At 40.2% G+C, this 21,143-nt stretch overlaps 1 protein-coding gene across 4 annotated transcripts in view; it reads left to right on the top strand.

Moving 5' to 3' along the window:
• Nucleotides 1-21,143, top strand: part of MTA1 (metastasis associated 1) — a 732,036-nt gene that overhangs the window by 460,498 nt on the left and 250,395 nt on the right. For all 4 annotated transcript variants that reach the window (XM_053697863.1, XM_053697862.1, XM_053697866.1 and 1 more), the window contains 2 exons: nucleotides 10,306-10,457; nucleotides 20,616-20,805. In XM_053697863.1, the coding sequence (XP_053553838.1) occupies nucleotides 10,306-10,457; nucleotides 20,616-20,805 (342 nt within the window). The remainder of the gene's footprint in view (nucleotides 1-10,305; nucleotides 10,458-20,615; nucleotides 20,806-21,143) is intronic.

Here is a 21,143-nt window from a genome sequence, read left to right on the forward strand (position 1 = left end):
CCCTTTGAGATTGGACTGGAGTTTTAAGTAGTCATGTCAACCTCTCAGTGAGAGTATTGATGAAAGTTAGTCTGGAGATGCAGAGAGAGTTTTTCTGCAAAACCATTCAGACTACTGCTAACAGCTCCTTAGCAATCAGCGTTGACGAGTTTCACTGCCTGCTTTCTCTCACTCAAGTCCATGTCAGAAGCGCTGATATAAGACTCACACTTGAGAGGCTGTGTTCTGTTCCACATCATGGATCCTGGAGGTAAGATTGTTTAAATTTTTACACATAAAACTCTATAACAGGGTCATAGTGTGGCTCCTTTATACCTTGATAGGATCCAGGGTTAATATCCTCTGAAGGGGGTTTATTCAACAATTGGGGTTAATTAATCAGTGTATTAATTATTTACATGCTGCTTTGTGTGAATTTTTCCCTGGGCTGATAGACTGTGTGTTTCTGGCTGGAACAAACAGGTTTCACTTTTAAGTTTCACTTTCGTTTTTGAAAGTGTTGCACAGCTCCTGTTACTTGCTGTACTTGTAATAACAGGGGAAGTACTGTCTTGCACTCCATGTGACCGGTTGTGGTCTATGTTCATTTCCTCCATTCTGGCTGAGACTTTAACCTGAGGAGAGCGTTTCCTCTGTTAACTGTCTGGGTCTAGGAGGTGGTGAGTGCCCCAGCCATTGTTAGTATAAAGGTGCAGTTTTCTATAATTAAAAACGTTTGGATTTGTGTCGACCTGTGGGTATAACCTGAGCTATGGAGGACTGACGTGTTAGAAGGTACTCCTTCTGTTCTAAATCATACCTGTTTATATTGTGAGGAGGCCGTGGTTTTCCCGCCCACTCAATTATGTTCCACATGCCTTAACACTGTTATAAAGTCTAAGAAGGGAGACGAGCCTGCTAAGGCTCTTAGTCCCTCTGAGCTGTCTACCTCTCAGGACTCGGAGTCCCATGAGATTACTACCCTTGCTACATTATCCACTCCACATGCAGTTCCCCGTAGCACATCCAATCCTCCATCCGGAGGGGGTCTTCTTCCTGTGGACTTTGCCGTGCAGTTACAAACGGCGGTGTCTGCTGCCCTCAGTGCATTACCTCGGTCTAACAAACGCAAGAGAAAGGTTAAACATAGCTCTTCTGACCCAGAGTCATCTAAAGATCGGATTTAGCTATTATGTCCCAATAATCCGGTGATGAGTTGACCTCTGTAGCTTCAGAGGGTGAACTTTCTGGGTCGGAGTCCTTAGTGTCTAAGCCTCCTGCTGCGGAGGAACTGTCCTTTAGATTTAAAATTGAGCACTTGCTTTTTTTATTAAAGGATGTTCTGTCTACGTTAGAGGATCCAGAGGTTGTGCTGCCTGAAGAACCTAAATTAGACAGAGTTTACGAAGACAGGAAAGTTCCTTTGACTTTTCCTGTGCCGGTTAAGATGGCAAACATTATTAAGAACGAATGGGAAAGAATTGGTTCTTCCCTTTCCATATCGTCTACTTTTAAAAAGTTTTTCCCGGTCCCGGACTCTCAACTGGATTTGTGGGGCTCCATTCCTAAGGTGGATGGTGCTCTCTCTACACTTGCTAAACGCACTTCTATACCTCTTGAGGATAGTTCTTCGTTCAGAGAGCCCATGGATAAGAAAATGGAAACCTTTCTAAGAAAGATGTTTCAACATACAGGTTTTTTTGTTTCAACAGGCGGCTGCAGTTGCCGCGGTTACTGGTGCGACTCTTTGTCGGAACTCATTGAGGTGGAGTCTCCCCTCGAATATTTAAGACAAAATTAAAGCTCTGAGAATTGCTAATTCTTTTATATGTGATGTGAACATGCAAATTATTCGCCTAAATGCAAAGGCCTCTGGCTTTGTAGTCCTAGCCCGCTGGGCGCTCTAGTTGAAGACTTGGTCTGTGGCTATGACTTCCAGACTCCTTTCTCATCCCTTCAAGGGAAAGATTTTATTTGGTCCAGGCCTGGACTTCATTATTTCTATGGTTACCGGAGGCAAGGGTGCCTTCCTACCGCAAGATAAGAAGAACAAGTCTAAGGGACGACAATCTTCTAATTCTCGTTCCTTTCGTTCTGACAAATCCCAACGACAACAATTCTCCTCCAAGCCTGAGCAACCCAAGAGTCATTGGAAGCCGGCTCAGTCCTGGAATAAATCCATGCAGAATAAGAAGCCCACCTAAAACAAATCGGCATGAAGGGGCGGCCCCCGATCCGGGATCGGATCATGTAGGGGGCATACTGTTTTTCTTTTTTTTAGATGGTTCAAGGACGTACAGGATCAGTGGATCCTGGAGGTGGTATCTTAGGGATACAAGATAGACTTCAAATCTCATCTGCCAAGGGGCAGATTCCTTTTCACGAACCTGTCTACCAGACCAGAAAAGAGAGATCCCTTTCTAGAGTGTGTTCGTGATCTATCCTCTTTAGGAGTTGTTGTCCCTGTGCCTATCGAAGAAAGTGGTTTGGGGTTTTATTCAAACCTTTCCATGATCCCAAAGAAAGAGGGAACTTTCCGCCCAATTCTGGACCTAAAGTGCTTAAACAAATTTCTCAGTGTCCCTTCAAGATGGAGACGATAAGGTCTATAGATCTGAAGGACGCTTACCCTTCATGTTTCAATCCACAGGGAACACTTTCAGTTCCTGAGGTTTGCATTCCTTTACCAGCACTTTCAGTTCATTGCCCTTCCGTTTGGCCTAGCTACTGATCCAAGAATCTTTACAAAGGTTCTGGTGGCTCTTCAAGCCATTGCCAGAACTCAGGGTATTGCAGTAGCCCCATACTTGGACGACATTCTGGTGCAAGCACTATCCTTTCGTCTTGCGGAAGAATTCTCGGAGTCCCTTCTCAGTCTTCTACGATCACATGGATGAAACATAAACTTGGAAAAGAGTTCGCTTATCACAAATACCATGGTAGAATTCCTGGGTACTAAAATTGAAAAAAAAAAATGATATTGCTGATGCGATACAGAAGGCTATGTCTGCTATTCCGCCTTCAAATAAACGTAAAAGGTCTTTTAAGACTTCTCATAATACTGATGAAATTTGTAATGACCGACAACATACTTATATATCCACCTCTGATGAGGATCTCTCTGATTCAGAAGATCCTACTTCAGACATTGACACTGATAAATCAACTTATCTTTTTAAGATTGAGTATATTCGTTCTTTGTTAAAAGAACCGTTGATAACTTTGGATATTGAGGAGTCTGGTCCTCTTGGTATTAAATCCAGTAAACTCCTGAGGTTTTTCCTGTTCCTGATGCTATTTCTGATGTGATTGCTAAGGAATGGTCTAAGCCTGGTACTTCTTTTGTTCCTTCTTCAAGGTTTAAAAAGTTGTATCCTTTGTTAGTGGCTGAGTTAGAGTTTTGGGGGAAAGTCCCTAAGGTTGATGGGGCTATTTCTACTCTTGCTAAACGTACTACTATTTCTATGGAAGATAGTACCTCTTTTAAGGATCCTTTAGATAGGCTATAGACAGGATATAGATAGGATATATTTACATTCTGGCTATATTCTCAGACCTGCCATTTGTATGGCTGATGTTGCGGCTGCATCAACTTTTTGTTTGGATAGCTTAGCACAACAGGAAAAAGATTCTGATTTGCATAGCATTGTTTGTTTGCTTCAACATGCTAATCATTTTATCTGTGATGCTATTTTTGATATCGAGATTGATGTCAAATCTACGTCTTTGGCTATTTTAGCTAAAAGAACTTTATGGCTCAAATCATGGAATGCTAACATAGTATCTAAATCTAGGTTACTACCGTGTTTCCCCAAAAGTAAGACATCCCCCGAAAATAAGACCTACTTACAGTTTTGCCTCTCGCTGAAATATAAGGCATCCCCCCGAAAATAAGACCTCCTCGAAAATAAGGCCTCCCCCGAACATAAGGCCCAGCCGGAGCAGACAGGAAGTGTCTCTTTTAATCAGAGAGCCTGCGCCGCCGCCAGGACAAGCTGCCAACTGCTGCTAGCTCTGCCCTGACGGAGTCTGACTGACTCACAATTAGACAGTGAGTCGCGTGGGACAGGAGTCGGGCACATTGTGTGGACACACAGGGGTTACTGAGGTAGGGGGGAAATGTCTGATAAAGGGGAGGGGGGATCACTTAAAATGACACAGGAGGGTTAGAGGGGGGAATTAAAATGACAAAGGAGGACTAAATTTCCTACCATACCGTATACAGGCAATAAATTTCCTTTTTGTTTTTTTGTTCAACAATAAATCTGTACTGTATTCTTCTTCATGGAAAAATAAGGCATCCCCTGAAAATAAGACCTAGCGCATCTTTGGAAGCAAAAATTAATATAAGACACTGTCTTATTTGTCGGGGTAACACGGTATCTCTATCATTTCAGGGTAAGAATTTGTTTGGTTCCCAGTTGGATTCTATTATTTCCACTATTACTGGGGGGAAGGGAGTTTTTGCCCCAAGATAAAAAGTCTAAGGGTAATTCTAAAGCTTCTAATCGGTTTCGTTCCTTTCGTCAGAATAGAGAACAGAAAACCACTCCTTCCCCTAAGGACTCTGGCTCCAATTGGAAGCAATCTTCGAGTTGGAATAAATCCAAGCCTTACAAAAAACCAAAGTCAGCCCCCAAAACTGCATAAATGTGTGGCACTCAATCCTGTTCCACTGTTGGGGGGAAGATTGAAATTATTTCAAGACGTTTGGGCAGGTTCCATTTAGAATCATTGGATTCAGAATATTGTCTCTCAAGGGTATCGATTAGGTTTCGAAATAAGACCTCCTGTGAGAAGGTTTTTTCTCTCTCACGTTCCATCAAATCCTGTGAAAGCTCAGGCTTTTCTGAAATGTGTTTCAGATCTGGAGCTTTCAGGGGTAATTGTATCGGTTCCACTTGGAACAGGGTTTGGGTTTTTATTCAAATCTATTCATTGTCCTGAAGAAGAAACATTTATTCAGACCAGTTCTGGATCTGAAATTTTTGAATCACTTTGTAAGGGTCCCAACTTTCAAGATGGTGACTATAAGGACTATTCTGCCTTTTGTTCAGCAAGGTCATATGTCCACAATAGACTTAAAGAATGCATATCTTCATATTCCGATTCATCCAGACCACTATCGGTTTCTGAGATTCTCTTTTCTAGACAAGCATTACTAATTTGTCGCTCTTCCATTTGGCCTAGCAACAGCTCCAAGAATCTTTTCCAAGGTTCTAGGTGCCCTTCTATCTGTAATCAGAGAGCAGGGTATTGCGGTGTTTCCATATTTGGACGATATCTTGGTACCGGTTCAATCTTTTCATTAAGCAGAATCTCACACAAATCAACTTGTGTTGTTTCTTCAAAGACATGGTTGGAGGATCAATTTTCCAAAGAGTTTCTTGATTCCTCAGACAAGGGTCACCTTTTTCGGTTTCCAGATAGATTCAGTGTCCATGACTCTGTCTTTAACAGACAAGAGACAAATGAAATTGGTTTCTACCTGTCGCAACCTTCAGTCTCGATCATTCCCTTCAGTGGCTATGTGCATGGAAGTTTTAGGTCTCATGACTGCAGCATCGGACGCGATCCCCTTGGCTCATTTTCATATGAGACCGCTGCAGCTTTGCATGCTGAATCAATGGTGCAGGGATTATACTCGGATATCACAATTGATATTCTTAAATATCAACACTCAACTCTCTCTGACTTGGTGGTTAAACCATCACCTTATTGTTCAAGGGGCCTCCTTTGTTTGTCCTTCCTGGACTGTGATTTTAACAGATGCAAGTCTCACAGGTTTGGGAGCTGTCTGGGGGGTCTCTGACAGCACAAGGGTTTTGGAATCTTCGAGGCGGGGTTACCAATTAATAGACAGACTATATCACAACTGTGGCATATGTCAATCATCAGGGTGGGAATCGCAGTCCTTTAGTGATAAGAGAAGTAACTCTTGGGCAGAATTCAACTCCTGTTTAATTTCTGCAATACATATCCCGGGTGTAGACAATTGGGAAGCGTATTATCTCAGCCGTCAGACTTTACATGCAGGGGAGTAGTCTCTCCATCCAGATGTATTTTGTCAGATTGTACAAATGTGGGGTCTTCCAGAAATAGATTTTATGGCGTCCCATCTAAACAAGAAACTTCCCAGGTATCTTTCCAGGTCCAGGGATCCTCAGGCGTTAGCAGTTCCCTGGCCATACCAACCTGCTTAAATCTTTCCGCCTCTAGTTCTTCTTCCAAGGGTGATCTCCAAGATCATAATGGAACAATCGCATGTGTTTCTGATAGCACCTGCATGGCCTCACAGATTTTGGTTTGCAGATCTTGTCCAGATATCCAGTTGCCAACCTTGGCCACTTCCTTTAAGACCAGACCTTCTTTCTCAAGGGCCATTTTTCCATCAGGATCTCAAATCGCTAAATTTGAAGGTATGGAAATTGAACGCTTCGTGCTTAGTCATAGAGGTTTAACTGACTCAGTGAATAATACTATGCTTCAGGCTAATAAGTCTGTTTCAAGGAGGATTTATTATCTTGTTTGGAAAACCTATATTTTTTGGTGTTCTTCTCATAAAATCTCTTGGCATTTTTTTAGAATTCCTAGAATTTTACAGTTTCTTCAGGATGGTTTGGATAAAGGTTTGTCTGCAAGTACTTTGAAGGGACAAATCTCTGCTCTTTCTGTTTTATTTCATAGATAGATTGCTAAACTTCCTGATATTCACGGTTTTGTTCAGGCTTTGGTTCGTATCAAGCCTGTTATTAAATCAATCTTTCCTCCCTGGAGTCTTAATTTGGTTTTAAAGGCTTTGCAGGCTCCTCCTTTTGAGCCTATGCATTCTTTGGCTATTAAACTTGGAAAGTGTTGTTTGTTATGGCTATCTCTTCTGCTAGAAGAGTTTCTGAATTGTCTGCTCTCTCTTTTGCGAGTCTCCTTTTCTGATTTTCCATCAGGATAAAGCTTTTTGCGGACTTCGTTTAAACAACATTAGTGGGGAAATTGTTGTTCCTTCATTGTGTCCTAATCCTAAGAATGCTCTTGAAAGATCTTTACATTTTTTAGCTGTTGTAAGAGCTTTGAGATTCTATATCGAAGCTACTAAGAATTTAAGAAAGACTTCTAGACTGTTTGTTGTGTTTTCTGGTTCCAGGAAAGGTCAGAAAGCCTCTGCCATTTCTTTGGCATCTTGGTTAAAGCTTTTGATTCAAAAGGCTTATTTGGAGGCGGGACAGTCTCCGCCTCAGAGAATTAAAGCTCATTCTACTAGATCAGTCGCCACTTCTTGGGCTTTTAATGAAGCTTCAGTTGATCAGATTTGCAAAGCAGCAACTTGGTCTTCTTTGCATACATTTACTACATTTTACCATTTTGATGTATTTGCTTCTTTTTGGTAGAAAAGTTCTTCAGGCAGCTGTCTCAGTTTGATTCCTCTGCTTATGATTTAAGTTTTTTTCTTGAATTTTTTAAGAAAGACCTATTTATTTGTTTGGATTTAATTTTCTCAACGAAAATAGCTGTTATTTTATCCCTCCCTCTCTAGTGACTCTTCTGTGGTCTTCCACATCTTGGGTATGTCTATCCCATACGTCACTAGCTCATGGACTCTTGCCAATTACATGAAAAAAACATAATTTATGTAAGAACTTACCTGATTCTTTTTTTTCATATTCATATTGGCAAGAGTCCATGAGGCCCACCCTTTTTTATGGTGGTTATGATTTTTGTATAAAAGCACAATTATTTTTCCAGTTCCTCTTTTTGTATGCTTTTTTACTCCTTATTTTATCACCCCACTACTTGGCTATTCTTTAAACTGAATTGTGGGTGTGGTGAGGGGTGTATTTATAGGCATTTTGAGGTTTGGGAAACTTTGCCCCTCCTGTTAGGATTGTATTTCTGATACGTCACTAGCTCATGGACTCTTGCCAATATGAAAGAAATTAATTTATCAGGTAAGTTCTTACATAAATTATGTTTTTCACGGGTTGCTAAAATTAATCAATGGCGCTTTATATTAAAGGCCAGACAAGGTGATTCAGCAGCAATGTCTCCTGTGCTATCTGTTAGGCCTCACACCTAAGCCCCATACCTAGTATCACAGCAAAGAGGTATCTGACAGAGTAGTTTTTGTATCTAGCTTTAATAGATAGAGTAAGAAGATTGTTTCAAAATTTTCCAATGTTTATTGATAATTTTTACAGAGTAACCCTGACATGGCTGAATTCCAGAAGCCCCCAATGGCAGCCTTTAAGAGATCGAAGAGCTTGAGAGATCAATTGATCAGATCAGATATTGGCCCAGAGAAAATTAGCAGACAAACCTTTATAGGCACCAAAAGAAATAGGAGTTTTCCATCCACACACTGATCAAAGATATTTTATTAATGGCTTTTTTACCAGCAACACATTATTTGTAATTTATATACCTAAATGTCTGTGTTCCATGTTATAAGCAGGGGAAACGACTAGAAGGGTCCGTGATAGGAATATTAGGAATAACTATGAGAAATCCCCAGTAGCATGTCACTTTAAAGATGCAGGCCACTCAGTAAGCCAGCTAAGATACCAAGTCATTAAACATTTTCCAGTAAACAGACGTGGAGGTGATAGGGAGAAGAGACTTAAAGGGGCACTTTACCCCCCCAAAAATGTCAAGATTAAGCTAGAGAATACAATTATAAACAACATTCCAATTTACTTCTATGATCTAATTTGCTTTATTCTTTTGATATCCTTTAATGAAGAAATAGCAATGCACATGGTGAGCCAATCACAGGAGGCATATATGCGCAGCTACCAATCAACAGCTACTAAGCATATCTAGATATGCTTTCCAGCAAAGAATATCAAAAGAATGAAGCAAATTAGACAATAGAAGTACATTAAAAATTTGGGTTTCATGTCCCTTTAAACAAAGGGAATCCTTTTGGATTTCTTAATTAGAAACTAGGGCACCAAATGGAATGAATAAGGACTGGGATCTGAAAATGTTTTAATAAGTACACTGTCTCGTTATTTATAAGAAAATGTTCAGACATGTTGATTTGAAAATGATGATGTCACTAGGGGTGGAGCTATGTGAAGGGTATTTAAGAGAGTTGTATCAATGTATGCATAATTAAGGACAACACTGTCCGAAACGTCGCTCTTGTTTTTTGCACTTGAATAAATACTAAACTGATTCCTGGTGCTGCTTCCATTCTTTGCTGTGATGCTTTATATTAAAGGGGCATGAAACCCAATTTTTTTCTTTCATGGTTTAGATAGCTTGCAATTTTAAATAACTGTCCAATTTTCTTCTATCAAATTTTTCTTCTCGTTCTTTGTTGAAAAGCATACCACCCTTGGTAGGCTTAGGACCTGCTGATTGGTGGCTGCACATATATGCCTCATGTTTTTGGCTCACCCATGTGCATGGCAGTTTCTTCAACAAAGGATACCAAGCGAATGAAGCAAATTAGATAATAGTAAAATGGAAAGTTGTTTAAAACTGTATATTCTATCTGATTGATGAAAGGAAATGTTGGGGTTTCATGTCCATTTGTTATATATTGTATAACTGCATTATATGTTAGCTTATTTCTTGCTCTGTTCTTGTATATTTAGTTATTACATAGTCTTTGTGGCTTGGAAGAAGAGCTTGTGGTCTTCCTGTAGCTGACCCATCTTGGCCTTTTTACACACTGCACAGAAGTGTAGCTAGCATAAGCAGTGTTCTGTTTGCCCCAAGTCCAGCAATTTGCTGGCTCTTCTGATGGGGAGAGATCTAAGGCCAAACTGCCCCGCCCATGTTTTGAGGCTCACAAAGCTAAAGAAATCTGTCTTTTTTCAAATAGATTAACTCTTTCTAAAATTCAGACCAGATTTATTGGTTTTATATAATATACTATTTATCAGTGTTGCAAAAGCACATTTTATTAGGAAAAATGTTTGTGTGTTAACCATAAATGTTAATTTGGCTGTTTTGAAAAATATCACTAGCTACTGGGAATTTTATTTTGTCCTGCCAAGGTTTTTGAGTAACTAGTACTGATTGAACTTAATGTATCTTTGTCTTAATTTGCATATGGGCCCTTTAATAGTGAGACAGGTGAACATATATATTGTGAACATTCTTTATTTCTAGGTACAGTAATCTTTCTATACATTCTTTGATCTAATCGATTTTTTTTTTATATATATATATATTTTTTTAACTATGCTATTAAAATAAAATAATTATTCAGCGATATGAGACATAATTTGTATGGTGTGTGAAAAATCAGCAATAAGAGACGTGATTTGTGTATGCTGTGTGGTAAACCATGTAATTTGCTGCTTTTTTTTTTTTCTCCAGCCGCACAGTCTTATCAGTGGTACTCCTGGGGACCACCAAACATGCAGTGCCGGCTTTGTGCATCATGCTGGGCATACTGGAAGAAATACGGGGGCCTCAAGATGCCCACAAGACTGGATGGTGAAAGACCAGGCCCAAACCGTAACAACATGGTATATAATAAAATGCATTACCTTTCTGCTATAGGCCACTTACATTTAATCCCTGCTGCATATATGAGATGACATGGAGATCAAGTGTCAAGTAGGCATGACCACCACCCTTATGGATCTAGTCTGATTCTAGTAGCTCTTCTCATATAGTTGACATCACTTTTCTCCATTTAAATTTCTACCTCATCATGGATAAAAGATGTAAAGTCTTTTATATTATTAGAAAATGCATATTATGAGAGATCTACTCTGGGTCTATTACTACCCTGAAGTGGAATCGCTTTAATTGTAATCTGTGACTCTGCTTCCTTTCTTAACCTTGTTTGACTCCTGTTCCAGTAGTTATTTGTAATCCTTTCATTAAATGGTCTTTGTAGTACAAAAATTACATGCTCATATTAGTTATAGCAAGTCATTTTTGTACTACTTACACTGAACTCTACAGGTTTAAATGGACACTAAACCCAATTTTTTTCTTTCATGATTCAGATAGAGCATGTCATTTTAAACAACTTTCTGATTTACGCCTATTATCAATTTTTCTAAGTTCTCTTGCTATCTTAATTTAAAAAGCAGGAATGTGATGCATAGTATCCGGCCCATTTTTGGTTGAGAAACCTGGGTTATGCTTGCTTATTGGTGGGTAAATGTAAGCCACCAATAAGCAAGCACTATCCATAGTGCTGAACCTAAAATGGGCTGGCTGTTAAGATTTATATTCCTGCTTTTAAAATAAAGATAGCAAGAGAACGAAGAAAAATTGATAATAGGAGTAAATTAGAAAGTTGCTTAAAATTTCATGAAAGAAAAAATTTGGGTTCAGTGTCCCTTTAACCATGATAGAGGAACTAAATACAGTACTGCTGGTCTTGAACAGCAACAGCGTTTACAATTAACATGTTTCCATTTAAGTAAACAAAACAAAAAGAAACCTCTCTTCAAAACTGGGAAAAATTAGTATTTGTTTTTTGTATGTCTTTGTGTTTTTAAACATTCTCTAGCAAATCCTTTTTATATGTAAATTTTCTCTGGATTCAAGATTATACCGATTATGTTTCAAGCTCAACTCCATCATTGAGAGCTTGGCCTACTACTATAGGGACATGAAACATGGGTACAGTTTGGCTACCGAAAGACAGATGCAATAAACAAGATCTTCATTTGTATTAAAAATGTTTAGGCTTGACTGATACGTTATTACATATCAACACAACAGAAATGCCTTGTAATTACTAGGTGTTTAATGCTAATGGTGTGCTAATAGCAAATATTGGACAGTGGATAATGGAGTTCAGCATCTTATTCTTGATTCTTTCCCCAAGATATTTGTCCAGAAATGGTTTTGCTTCAGAAACTATTTGATTTAAAGTTCCAGTAAACACTGTGCAGATAATTTACTATTTTGTGTCTCTTATACTCAAAGCCCTGAAGTAGGTTATGAACAGTTTTCATCTGTTCTGGTTTCCAAAGAAAGGTTTGGAGATCTATCATAGATATTCAGACATGGAACAAGTATGTGTAACTGACTCATATTTTTAAAATGGAAACACTTCTGAAAGTCATTATTCTAGCATTTTCTTAGATTTTCTGTAGTGAAGAACTAGTTCCTTATATATTTCTTTTACTGTGTGTTTTCACTGCATCGCAAATATTTGTAAAGATTCTAGAAATGTATTTCTGAGCTCATAAAGGAAGGCCCACAAAACTTTAAAACCAGCATTGTCCTGGTGAGTGATTCTGTCTTCTGCAAGGCTGATGGAACCCCACTGGGTATGCAACGCCCACAGATATCTGCACCCTAGGGGAAGACTTGGTATAATAAATTAAATCAAGTCCGTTAGTAGATGCATGGTGGTTACTGTTAAACTTATTTGAACAGGTGGTTAGTTTCAGGATTGTCTGCAGAATACCACAATGACAGTACTCTTGACATGTGAAGCCCAGTGATAGGCCTCATGGCATCAAATGTGTAGTCATTCAATAGAAGAAATATCAGTTGCTTCACCTTGTAAAATATGCAGTACATGCTTTTACTATTAGGGCTTTCTTCTTGCTAGCTTTACAAGTTATACAGGCTATTCAAAAAACTAAGTAGAATCCATGAAAATTCTATCCTATTGACAACATCATCCCTGGTGTCTCTTTCGGTTTATAGACAAAACGTGAACTGTGCCTTTTACATACAAATCTATGGACTCAAGATCTGCACCCTCATCTGAATATACAAGCCCTTATTTTTATGACTTGGCCACTGAGTGACAGCACCACTTATAAAGCACTTTAGACTGATACGGTGGTGGGTCCATTTTTAGAAGATAGTTAAATGCCTACATCTTCAGCCTAATATCATATATGATATTTTTACTGCAGAGATGCAGTTGCATACAATTTAATTATGTATTTTTTTTTACATAGTGCCCCTACCAAAATTTCCTTGTAGTTTTTGGAGCTTTGTTGACTCATTTTCAGCCATTATATAAAGCACCCCATTGGAATCTCTTAAGAGTTATTTTTCTGCCTCTCAAGTCCCCCATCTTCTTTCATATGGACCTGATAAGGAACCATTAAAGGGATAGGATAGTTAAAATTAAACTTGTATGTTTCACATAGAACATGTCATTTTAAGACACTTTAAAATTAATTTATATTTTCAAATGTGCTTCCTTCTCTTGCTATCCCTTGTTGAAAAAGAATACGCACATATTCTGCACTAGCTGCTGATTGGTGCCTACACACATTTCTCTTTTGTGATTGGCTAACTAGATGTGTTAATCTAGCTGCCAGTAGTACAATGCTGTTCCTTCAGCAAGAGATCGAAGCAAATTTTATAATTCCTCAGAGGAAGCGTATAAGTGAAAAGGGATCATGTTGGGGGCTTCATGTTTATTTTAACTACACTGTTCATTTCAGACTATCTACTTACTAATTGATATTTCTCCAACATAGGTGTGTCCGGTCCACGGCGTCATCCTTACTTGTGGGATATTCTCTTCCCCAACAGGAAATGGCAAAGAGCCCAGCAAAGCTGGTCACATGATCCCTCCTAGGCTCCGCCTTCCCCAGTCATTCTCTTTGCCGTTGTACAGGCAACATCTCCACGGAGATGGCTTAGAGTTTTTTAGTGTTTAACTGTAGTTTTTATTATTCAATCAAGAGTTTGTTATTTTAAAATAGTGCTGGTATGTACTATTTACTCTGAAACAGAAAAGAGATGAAGATTTCTGTTTGTAAGAGGAAAATGATTTTAGCAACCGTTACTAAAATCGATGGCTGTTCCACACAGGACTGTTGAGAGGAATTAACTTCAGTTGGGGGAACAGTGAGCAGACTTTTGCTGCTTGAGGTATGACACATTCTAACAAGACGATGTAATGCTGGAAGCTGTCATTTTCCCTATGGGATCCGGTAAGCCATTTTTATTACAGACAGTAAATAAGGGCTTCACAAGGGCTTTTTAAGACTGTAGACATTTTCTGGGCTAAATCGATTTATATATAAACATATTTTATACTCCATAGCCTTGAGGAATTATTTTAATCTTGGGAATTTTGTAAAATAACCGGCAGGCACTGTATTGGACACCTTATTCTCTAGGGGCTTTCCCTAATCATAGGCAGAGTCTCATTTTCGCGCCTGTATTGCGCACTTGTTTTTGAGAAGCATGACATGCAGATGCATGTGTGAGGAGCTCTGATACATAGAAAAGACTTTCTGAAGGCGTCATTTGGTATCGTATTCCCCTTTGGGCTTGGTTGGGTCTCAGCAAAGCAGATACCAGGGACTGTAAAGGGGTTAAATATAAAAACGGCTCCGGTTCCGTTATTTTAAGGGTTAAAGCTTCCAAATTTGGTGTGCAATACTTTTAAGGCTTTAAGACACTGTGGTGAAATTTTGGTGAATTTTGAACAATTCCTTCATACTTTTTCGCAATTGCAGTAATAAAGTGTGTTCAGTTTAAAATTTAAAGTGACAGTAACGGTTTTATTTTAAAACGTTTTTTGTACTTTGTTATCAAGTTTATGCCTGTTTAACATGTCTGAACTGCCAGATAGACTGTGTTCTGACTGTGGGGAAGCCAAGGTTCCTTCTCATTTAAATAGATGTGATTTATGTGACACAAAATTTAGAGAAAATGATGCCCGAGATGATTCCTCAAGTGAGGGGAGTAAGCATGGTACTGCATCATCCCCTCCTTCGTCTACACCAGTCTTGCCCACACAGGAGGCCCCTAGTACATCTAGCGCGCCAATACTCCTTACTATGCAACAATTAACGGCTGTAATGGATAATTCTATCAAAAACATTTTAGCCAAAATGCCCACTTATCAGCGAAAGCGCGACTGCTCTGTTTTAGAAAATACTGAAGAGCATGAGGACGCTGATGATATTGTTTCTGAAGGGCCCCTACACCAGTCTGAGGGGGCCAGGGAGGCTTTGTCTGAGGGAGAAATTTCAGATTCAGGGAAAATTTCTCAACAAGCTGAACCTGATGTGATTACATTTAAATTTAAGTTGGAACATCTCCGCGCTCTGCTTAAGGAGGTGTTATCCACTCTGGATGATTGTGAGAATTTGGTCATCCCAGAGAAACTATGTAAAATGGACAAGTTCCTAGAGGTCCCGGGGCTCCCCGAAGCTTTTCCTATACCCAAGCGGGTGGCGGACATTGTAAATAAAGAATGGGAAAGGCCCGGTATACCTTTCGTCCCTCCCCCCATATTTAAAAAATTGTTTCCTATGGTCGACCCCAGAAAGGACTTATGGCAGACAGTCCCCAAGGTCGAGGGGGCGGTTTCTACTCTAAACAAACGCACCACTATACCCATAGAAGATAGTTGTGCTTTTAAAGATCCTATGGATAAAAAATTAGAAGGTTTGCTTAAAAAGATGTTTGTTCAGCAAGGTTACCTTCTACAAGCAATTTCATGCATTGTCCCTGTCACTACAGCCGCGTGTTTCTGGTTCGATGAGCTAGAAAAGGCGATCACTAGTAATTCTCCTTCTTATGAGGAGATTATGGACAGAATCCGTGCTCTCAAATTGGCTAATTCTTTCACCCTAGACGCCACTTTGCAATTGGCTAGGTTAGCGGCGAAAAATTCTGGGTTTGCTATTGTGGCGCGCAGAGCGCTTTGGTTAAAATCTTGGTCAGCGGATGCGTCTTCCAAGAACAAATTGCTTAACATTCCTTTCAAGGGGAAAACGCTGTTTGGCCCTGACTTGAAAGAGATTATCTCTGATATCACTGGGGGCAAGGGCCACGCCCTTCCTCAGGATAGGTCTTTCAAGGCCAAAAATAAACCTAATTTTCGTCCCTTTCGTAGAAACGGACCAGCCCCAAGTGCTACGTCCTCTAAGCAAGAGGGTAATACTTCTCAAGCCAAGCCAGCCTGGAGACCAATGCAAGGCTGGAACAAGGGAAAGCAGGCCAAGAAACCTGCCACTGCTACCAAGACAGCATGAGATGTTGGCCCCCGATCCGGGACCGGATCTGGTGGGGGGCAGACTCTCTCTCTTCGCTCAGGCTTGGGCAAGAGATGTTCTGGATCCTTGGGCGCTAGAAATAGTCTCCCAAGGTTATCTTCTGGAATTCAAGGGGCTTCCCCCAAGGGGGAGGTTCCACAGGTCTCAATTGTCTTCAGACCACATAAAAAAACAGGCATTCTTACATTGTGTAGAAGACCTGTTAAAAATGGGAGTGATTCATCCTGTTCCATTAGGAGAACAAGGGATGGGGTTCTACTCCAATCTGTTCGTAGTTCCCAAAAAAGAGGGAATGTTCAGACCAATCTTAGATCTCAAGATCCTAAACAAGTTTCTCAAGGTTCCATCGTTCAAAATGGAAACCATTCGAACAATTCTTCCTTCCATCCAGGAAGGTCAATTCATGACCACGGTGGATTTAAAGGATGCGTATCTTCATATTCCTATCCACAAGGAACATCATCGGTTCCTAAGGTTCGCATTCCTGGACAAGCATTACCAGTTCGTGGCACTTCCGTTCGGATTAGCCACTGCTCCAAGGATTTTCACAAAGGTACTAGGGTCCCTTCTAGCGGTGCTAAGACCAAGGGGCATTGCAGTAGTACCTTACTTGGACGACATTCTGATTCAAGCGTCGTCCCTTCCTCAAGCAAAGGCTCACACGGACATTGTCCTGGCCTTTCTCAGATCTCACGGATGGAAAGTGAACGTAGAAAAGAGTTCTCTATCTCCGTCAACAAGGGTTCCCTTCTTGGGAACAATAATAGACTCCTTAGAAATGAGGATTTTTCTGACAGAGGCCAGAAAAACAAAACTTCTAAACTCTTGTCAAATACTTCATTCCGTTCCTCTTCCTTCCATAGCGCAGTGCATGGAAGTAATAGGTTTGATGGTAGCGGCAATGGACATAGTTCCTTTTGCGCGCATTCATCTAAGACCATTACAACTGTGCATGCTCAGTCAGTGGAATGGGGACTATACAGACTTGTCTCCGACGATACAAGTAAATCAGAGGACCAGAGATTCACTCCGTTGGTGGCTGTCCCTGGACAACCTGTCACAGGGGATGAGCTTCCGCAGACCAGAGTGGGTCATTGTCACGACCGACGCCAGTCTGATGGGTTGGGGCGCGGTCTGGGGACCCCTGAAAGCTCAGGGTCTTTGGTCTCGGGAAGAATCTCTTCTACCGATAAATATTCTGGAACTGAGAGCGATACTCAATGCTCTCAAGGCTTGGCCTCAGCTAGCAAAGGCCAAGTTCATACGGTTTCAATCAGACAACATGACGACTGTTGCGTACATCAACCATCAGGGGGGAACAAGGAGTTCCCTGGCGATGGAAGAAGTGACCAAAATCATTCAATGGGCGGAGACTCACTCCTGCCACTTGTCTGCAATCCACATCCCAGGAGTGGAAAATTGGGAAGCGGATTTTCTGAGTCGTCAGACATTACATCCGGGGGAGTGGGAACTCCATCCGGAAATCTTTGCCCAAATTACTCAACTGTGGGGCATTCCAGACATGGATCTGATGGCCTCTCGTCAGAACTTCAAGGTTCCTTGCTACGGGTCCAGATCCAGGGATCCCAAGGCGACTCTAGTAGATGCACTAGTAGCACCTTGGACCTTCAAACTAGCTTATGTATTCCCGCCGTTTCCTCTCATCCCCAGGCTGGTAGCCAGGATCAATCAGGAGAGGGCATCGGTGATCTTGATAGCTCCTGCGTGGCCACGCAGGACTTGGTATGCAGACCTGGTGAATATGTCATCGGCTCCACCATGGAAGCTACCTTTGAGACGAGACCTTCTTGTTCAAGGTCCGTTCGAACATCCGAATCTGGTCTCACTCCAACTGACTGCTTGGAGATTGAACGCTTGATCTTATCAAAGCGAGGGTTCTCAGATTCTGTTATTGATACTCTTGTTCAGGCCAGAAAGCCTGTAACTAGAAAAATTTACCACAAAATATGGAAAAAATATATCTGTTGGTGTGAATCTAAAGGATTCCCTTGGGACAAGGTAAAAATTCCTAAGATTCTATCCTTTCTTCAAGAAGGATTGGAGAAAGGATTATCTGCAAGTTCCTTGAAGGGACAGATTTCTGCCTTGTCTGTGTTACTTCATAAAAAGCTGGCAGCTGTGCCAGATGTTCAAGCCTTTGTTCAGGCTCTGGTTAGAATCAAGCCTGTTTACAAACCTTTGACTCCTCCTTGGAGTCTCAATTTAGTTCTTTCAGTTCTTCAGGGGGTTCCGTTTGAACCCTTACATTCCGTTGATATTAAGTTATTATCTTGGAAAGTTTTGTTTTTGGTTGCAATTTCTTCTGCTAGAAGAGTTTCAGAATTATCTGCTCTGCAGTGTTCTCCTCCTTATCTGGTGTTCCATGCAGATAAGGTGGTTTTACGTACTAAACCTGGTTTTCTTCCGAAAGTTGTTTCTAACAAAACATTAACCAGGAGATAGTCGTGCCTTCTTTGTGTCCGAATCCAGTTTCAAAGAAGGAACGTTTGTTGCACAATTTGGATGTTGTTCGCGCTCTAAAATTCTATTTAGATGCTACAAAGGATTTTAGACAAACATCTTCCTTGTTTGTTGTTTATTCTGGTAAAAGGAGAGGTCAAAAAGCAACTTCTACCTCTCTCTCTTTTTGGATTAAAAGCATCATCAGATTGGCTTATGAGACTGCCGGACGGCAGCCTCCTGAAAGAATCACAGCTCATTCCACTAGGGCTGTGGCTTCCACATGGGCCTTCAAGAACGAGGCTTCTGTTGATCAGATATGTAAGGCAGCGACTTGGTCTTCACTGCACACTTTTACCAAATTTTACAAGTTTGATACTTTTGCTTCTTCTGAGGCTATTTTTGGGAGAAAGGTTTTGCAAGCCGTGGTGCCTTCCATTTAGGTGACCTGATTTGCTCCCTCCCTTCATCCGTGTCCTAAAGCTTTGGTATTGGTTCCCACAAGTAAGGATGACGCCGTGGACCGGACACACCTATGTTGGAGAAAACAGAATTTATGTTTACCTGATAAATTACTTTCTCCAACGGTGTGTCCGGTCCACGGCCCGCCCTGGTTTTTTAATCAGGTCTGATAATTTATTTTCTTTAACTACAGTCACCACGGTATCATATGGTTTCTTCTATGCAAATATTCCTCCTTTACGTCGGTCGAATGACTGGGGAAGGCGGAGCCTAGGAGGGATCATGTGACCAGCTTTGCTGGGCTCTTTGCCATTTCCTGTTGGGGAAGAGAATATCCCACAAGTAAGGATGACGCCGTGGACCGGACACACCGTTGGAGAAAGTAATTTATCAGGTAAACATAAATTCTGTTTTTTATTTATTGTTGTAACATTTGGGGCATATTGTAGGAAGGATGGGGAAGGGATATATAGCATATTTAGTGTAAATAACGTGGCTTATCTACCCTAATATAGGGCAATACAGGACACAGCTCCTAAATAGAGGCTCTTACATTTACCTAATATCGTTGATTTTTTTCCCCTCCTCCTCATATGTGATAGACAACATAAAATCAGCAACATTGAAGTACTTCATATAAGTCACAGTTACAGAGTTGTGTATTTAACTATTTTCCTGGCACGCTAGATATAACTTCTATTTCTGCTGACTTTTTAACTATAACTAGTAAATGTTAAATTTTAAGTGGAAAAATATAAACTTCATGTGTAGAAAGAGCATACTTTTCCCTATTCTCTTAATAGGGTTTTTTCCTTGACTTTTATACATTAGTAAGAACTCTAGATGGCAGCACTATTTTCTCTTATTTAGTTCTCTTGACATGTGCACGCTACCTATCTAGATATCTCTTCAACAAAGAATAACATGAAAGCAAAGCAAATTTGAAAATAGAAGTAAATTGTAAGTTGTTGTTTTTTTTTATTTGTATTCTTTATCCGACTCGTGGGGGGAAAAATGGGTTTCATGTCCCTTTAGCTCCTTCATACAGACACGTTTGGATTCTTGGTCAGAAGAAATTTCTTCTGAAAATTAATGAAAAGCATTAGCTGATTTCTTACATTTTTGTTCAACTTTACAATTTGGTTTACATTCCCTTGCTGAAATTTAGAATTTGTTTTCCATTCTTTGTTAGCTTCTAAGTAAAGCATACCTCTTTTCAGTATGACTACTTCCCTTTGTATTCTACTTCTTCGTAAATCTTTGTTGGTGAGTACTACTGCCCTGAGCCAAGATAAACATTTCAAATCTTACTCAAATGTATTGTATTGTATTGTGTGCATTGAGTCCCAGTGTAGCAATCAAAGCTTTCCTTTGTTTCATAAATCCAGCATGGTATGGACAAGGAAGGGAGAGAGGTTTTTTTATATAACCTTGAAAGGTTGGAGTTTAGGTTTTGTTTCTCTCCTCCGTCCTTTGAAGAATACAGTGTTTAATGATGAGTACATCTCATAGTTGTGACCTAAGATATGATTTAAATTTCCTTTTGTATTATATTTTCTTTAGAACCCAGGTGTTAATTATCAAAAACCTGAATACATTTTGCAAAAAAAAATTCTTTGTAGAGAAACAAAACTGGGTTTGCAACACAGTGGTTAATTTCAGAGTGTTGTAGAATGAAATAAAGGTAGTTATTTGTGTAAACTTGTGCAATCTATAGCCCAGATTGTTTCATTTTCTTTTTTTTCCCATCAGAGTCCGCATGGTCTTCCCATGAGAAATAGTGGGAGTCCAAAATTTGCTATGAAGACACGACAAGCTTTCTTTTTGCAAACTACAAAGCTTACCAGGATTGCCAGGCGATTGTGTCGCGACATATTTCGTCCTCGGTATGCTGCGAAACATCCATATATGCCCATCAACAGTGCTGCTATTAAGGCTGAGTGTAAGTTTCTTTGCCATACTGAATGCTAGTACATACTATTGTAATCTTCTTCAATTCCATTAATTGTTTATTTTTATATGTTGTACGGTTTTGCAGTAAGATAACAAAATTTATGCTTACCTGATAAATTCCTTTCTCCTGTAGTGTGGTCAGTCCACGGGTCATCATTACTTCTGGGATATTAACTCCTCCCCAACAGGAAGTGCAAGAGGATTCACCCAGCAGAGCTGCTATATAGCTCCTCCCCTCTACGTCACCTCCAGTCATTCGACCAAGGACCAACGAGAAAGGAGAAGCCAAAGGGTGTAGTGGTGACTGGAGTATAATTCAAACATTTT

The sequence above is a fragment of the Bombina bombina genome, chromosome 1 (genome assembly GCF_027579735.1).
Source record: "Bombina bombina isolate aBomBom1 chromosome 1, aBomBom1.pri, whole genome shotgun sequence".
NCBI lineage: Eukaryota > Metazoa > Chordata > Amphibia > Anura > Bombinatoridae > Bombina > Bombina bombina.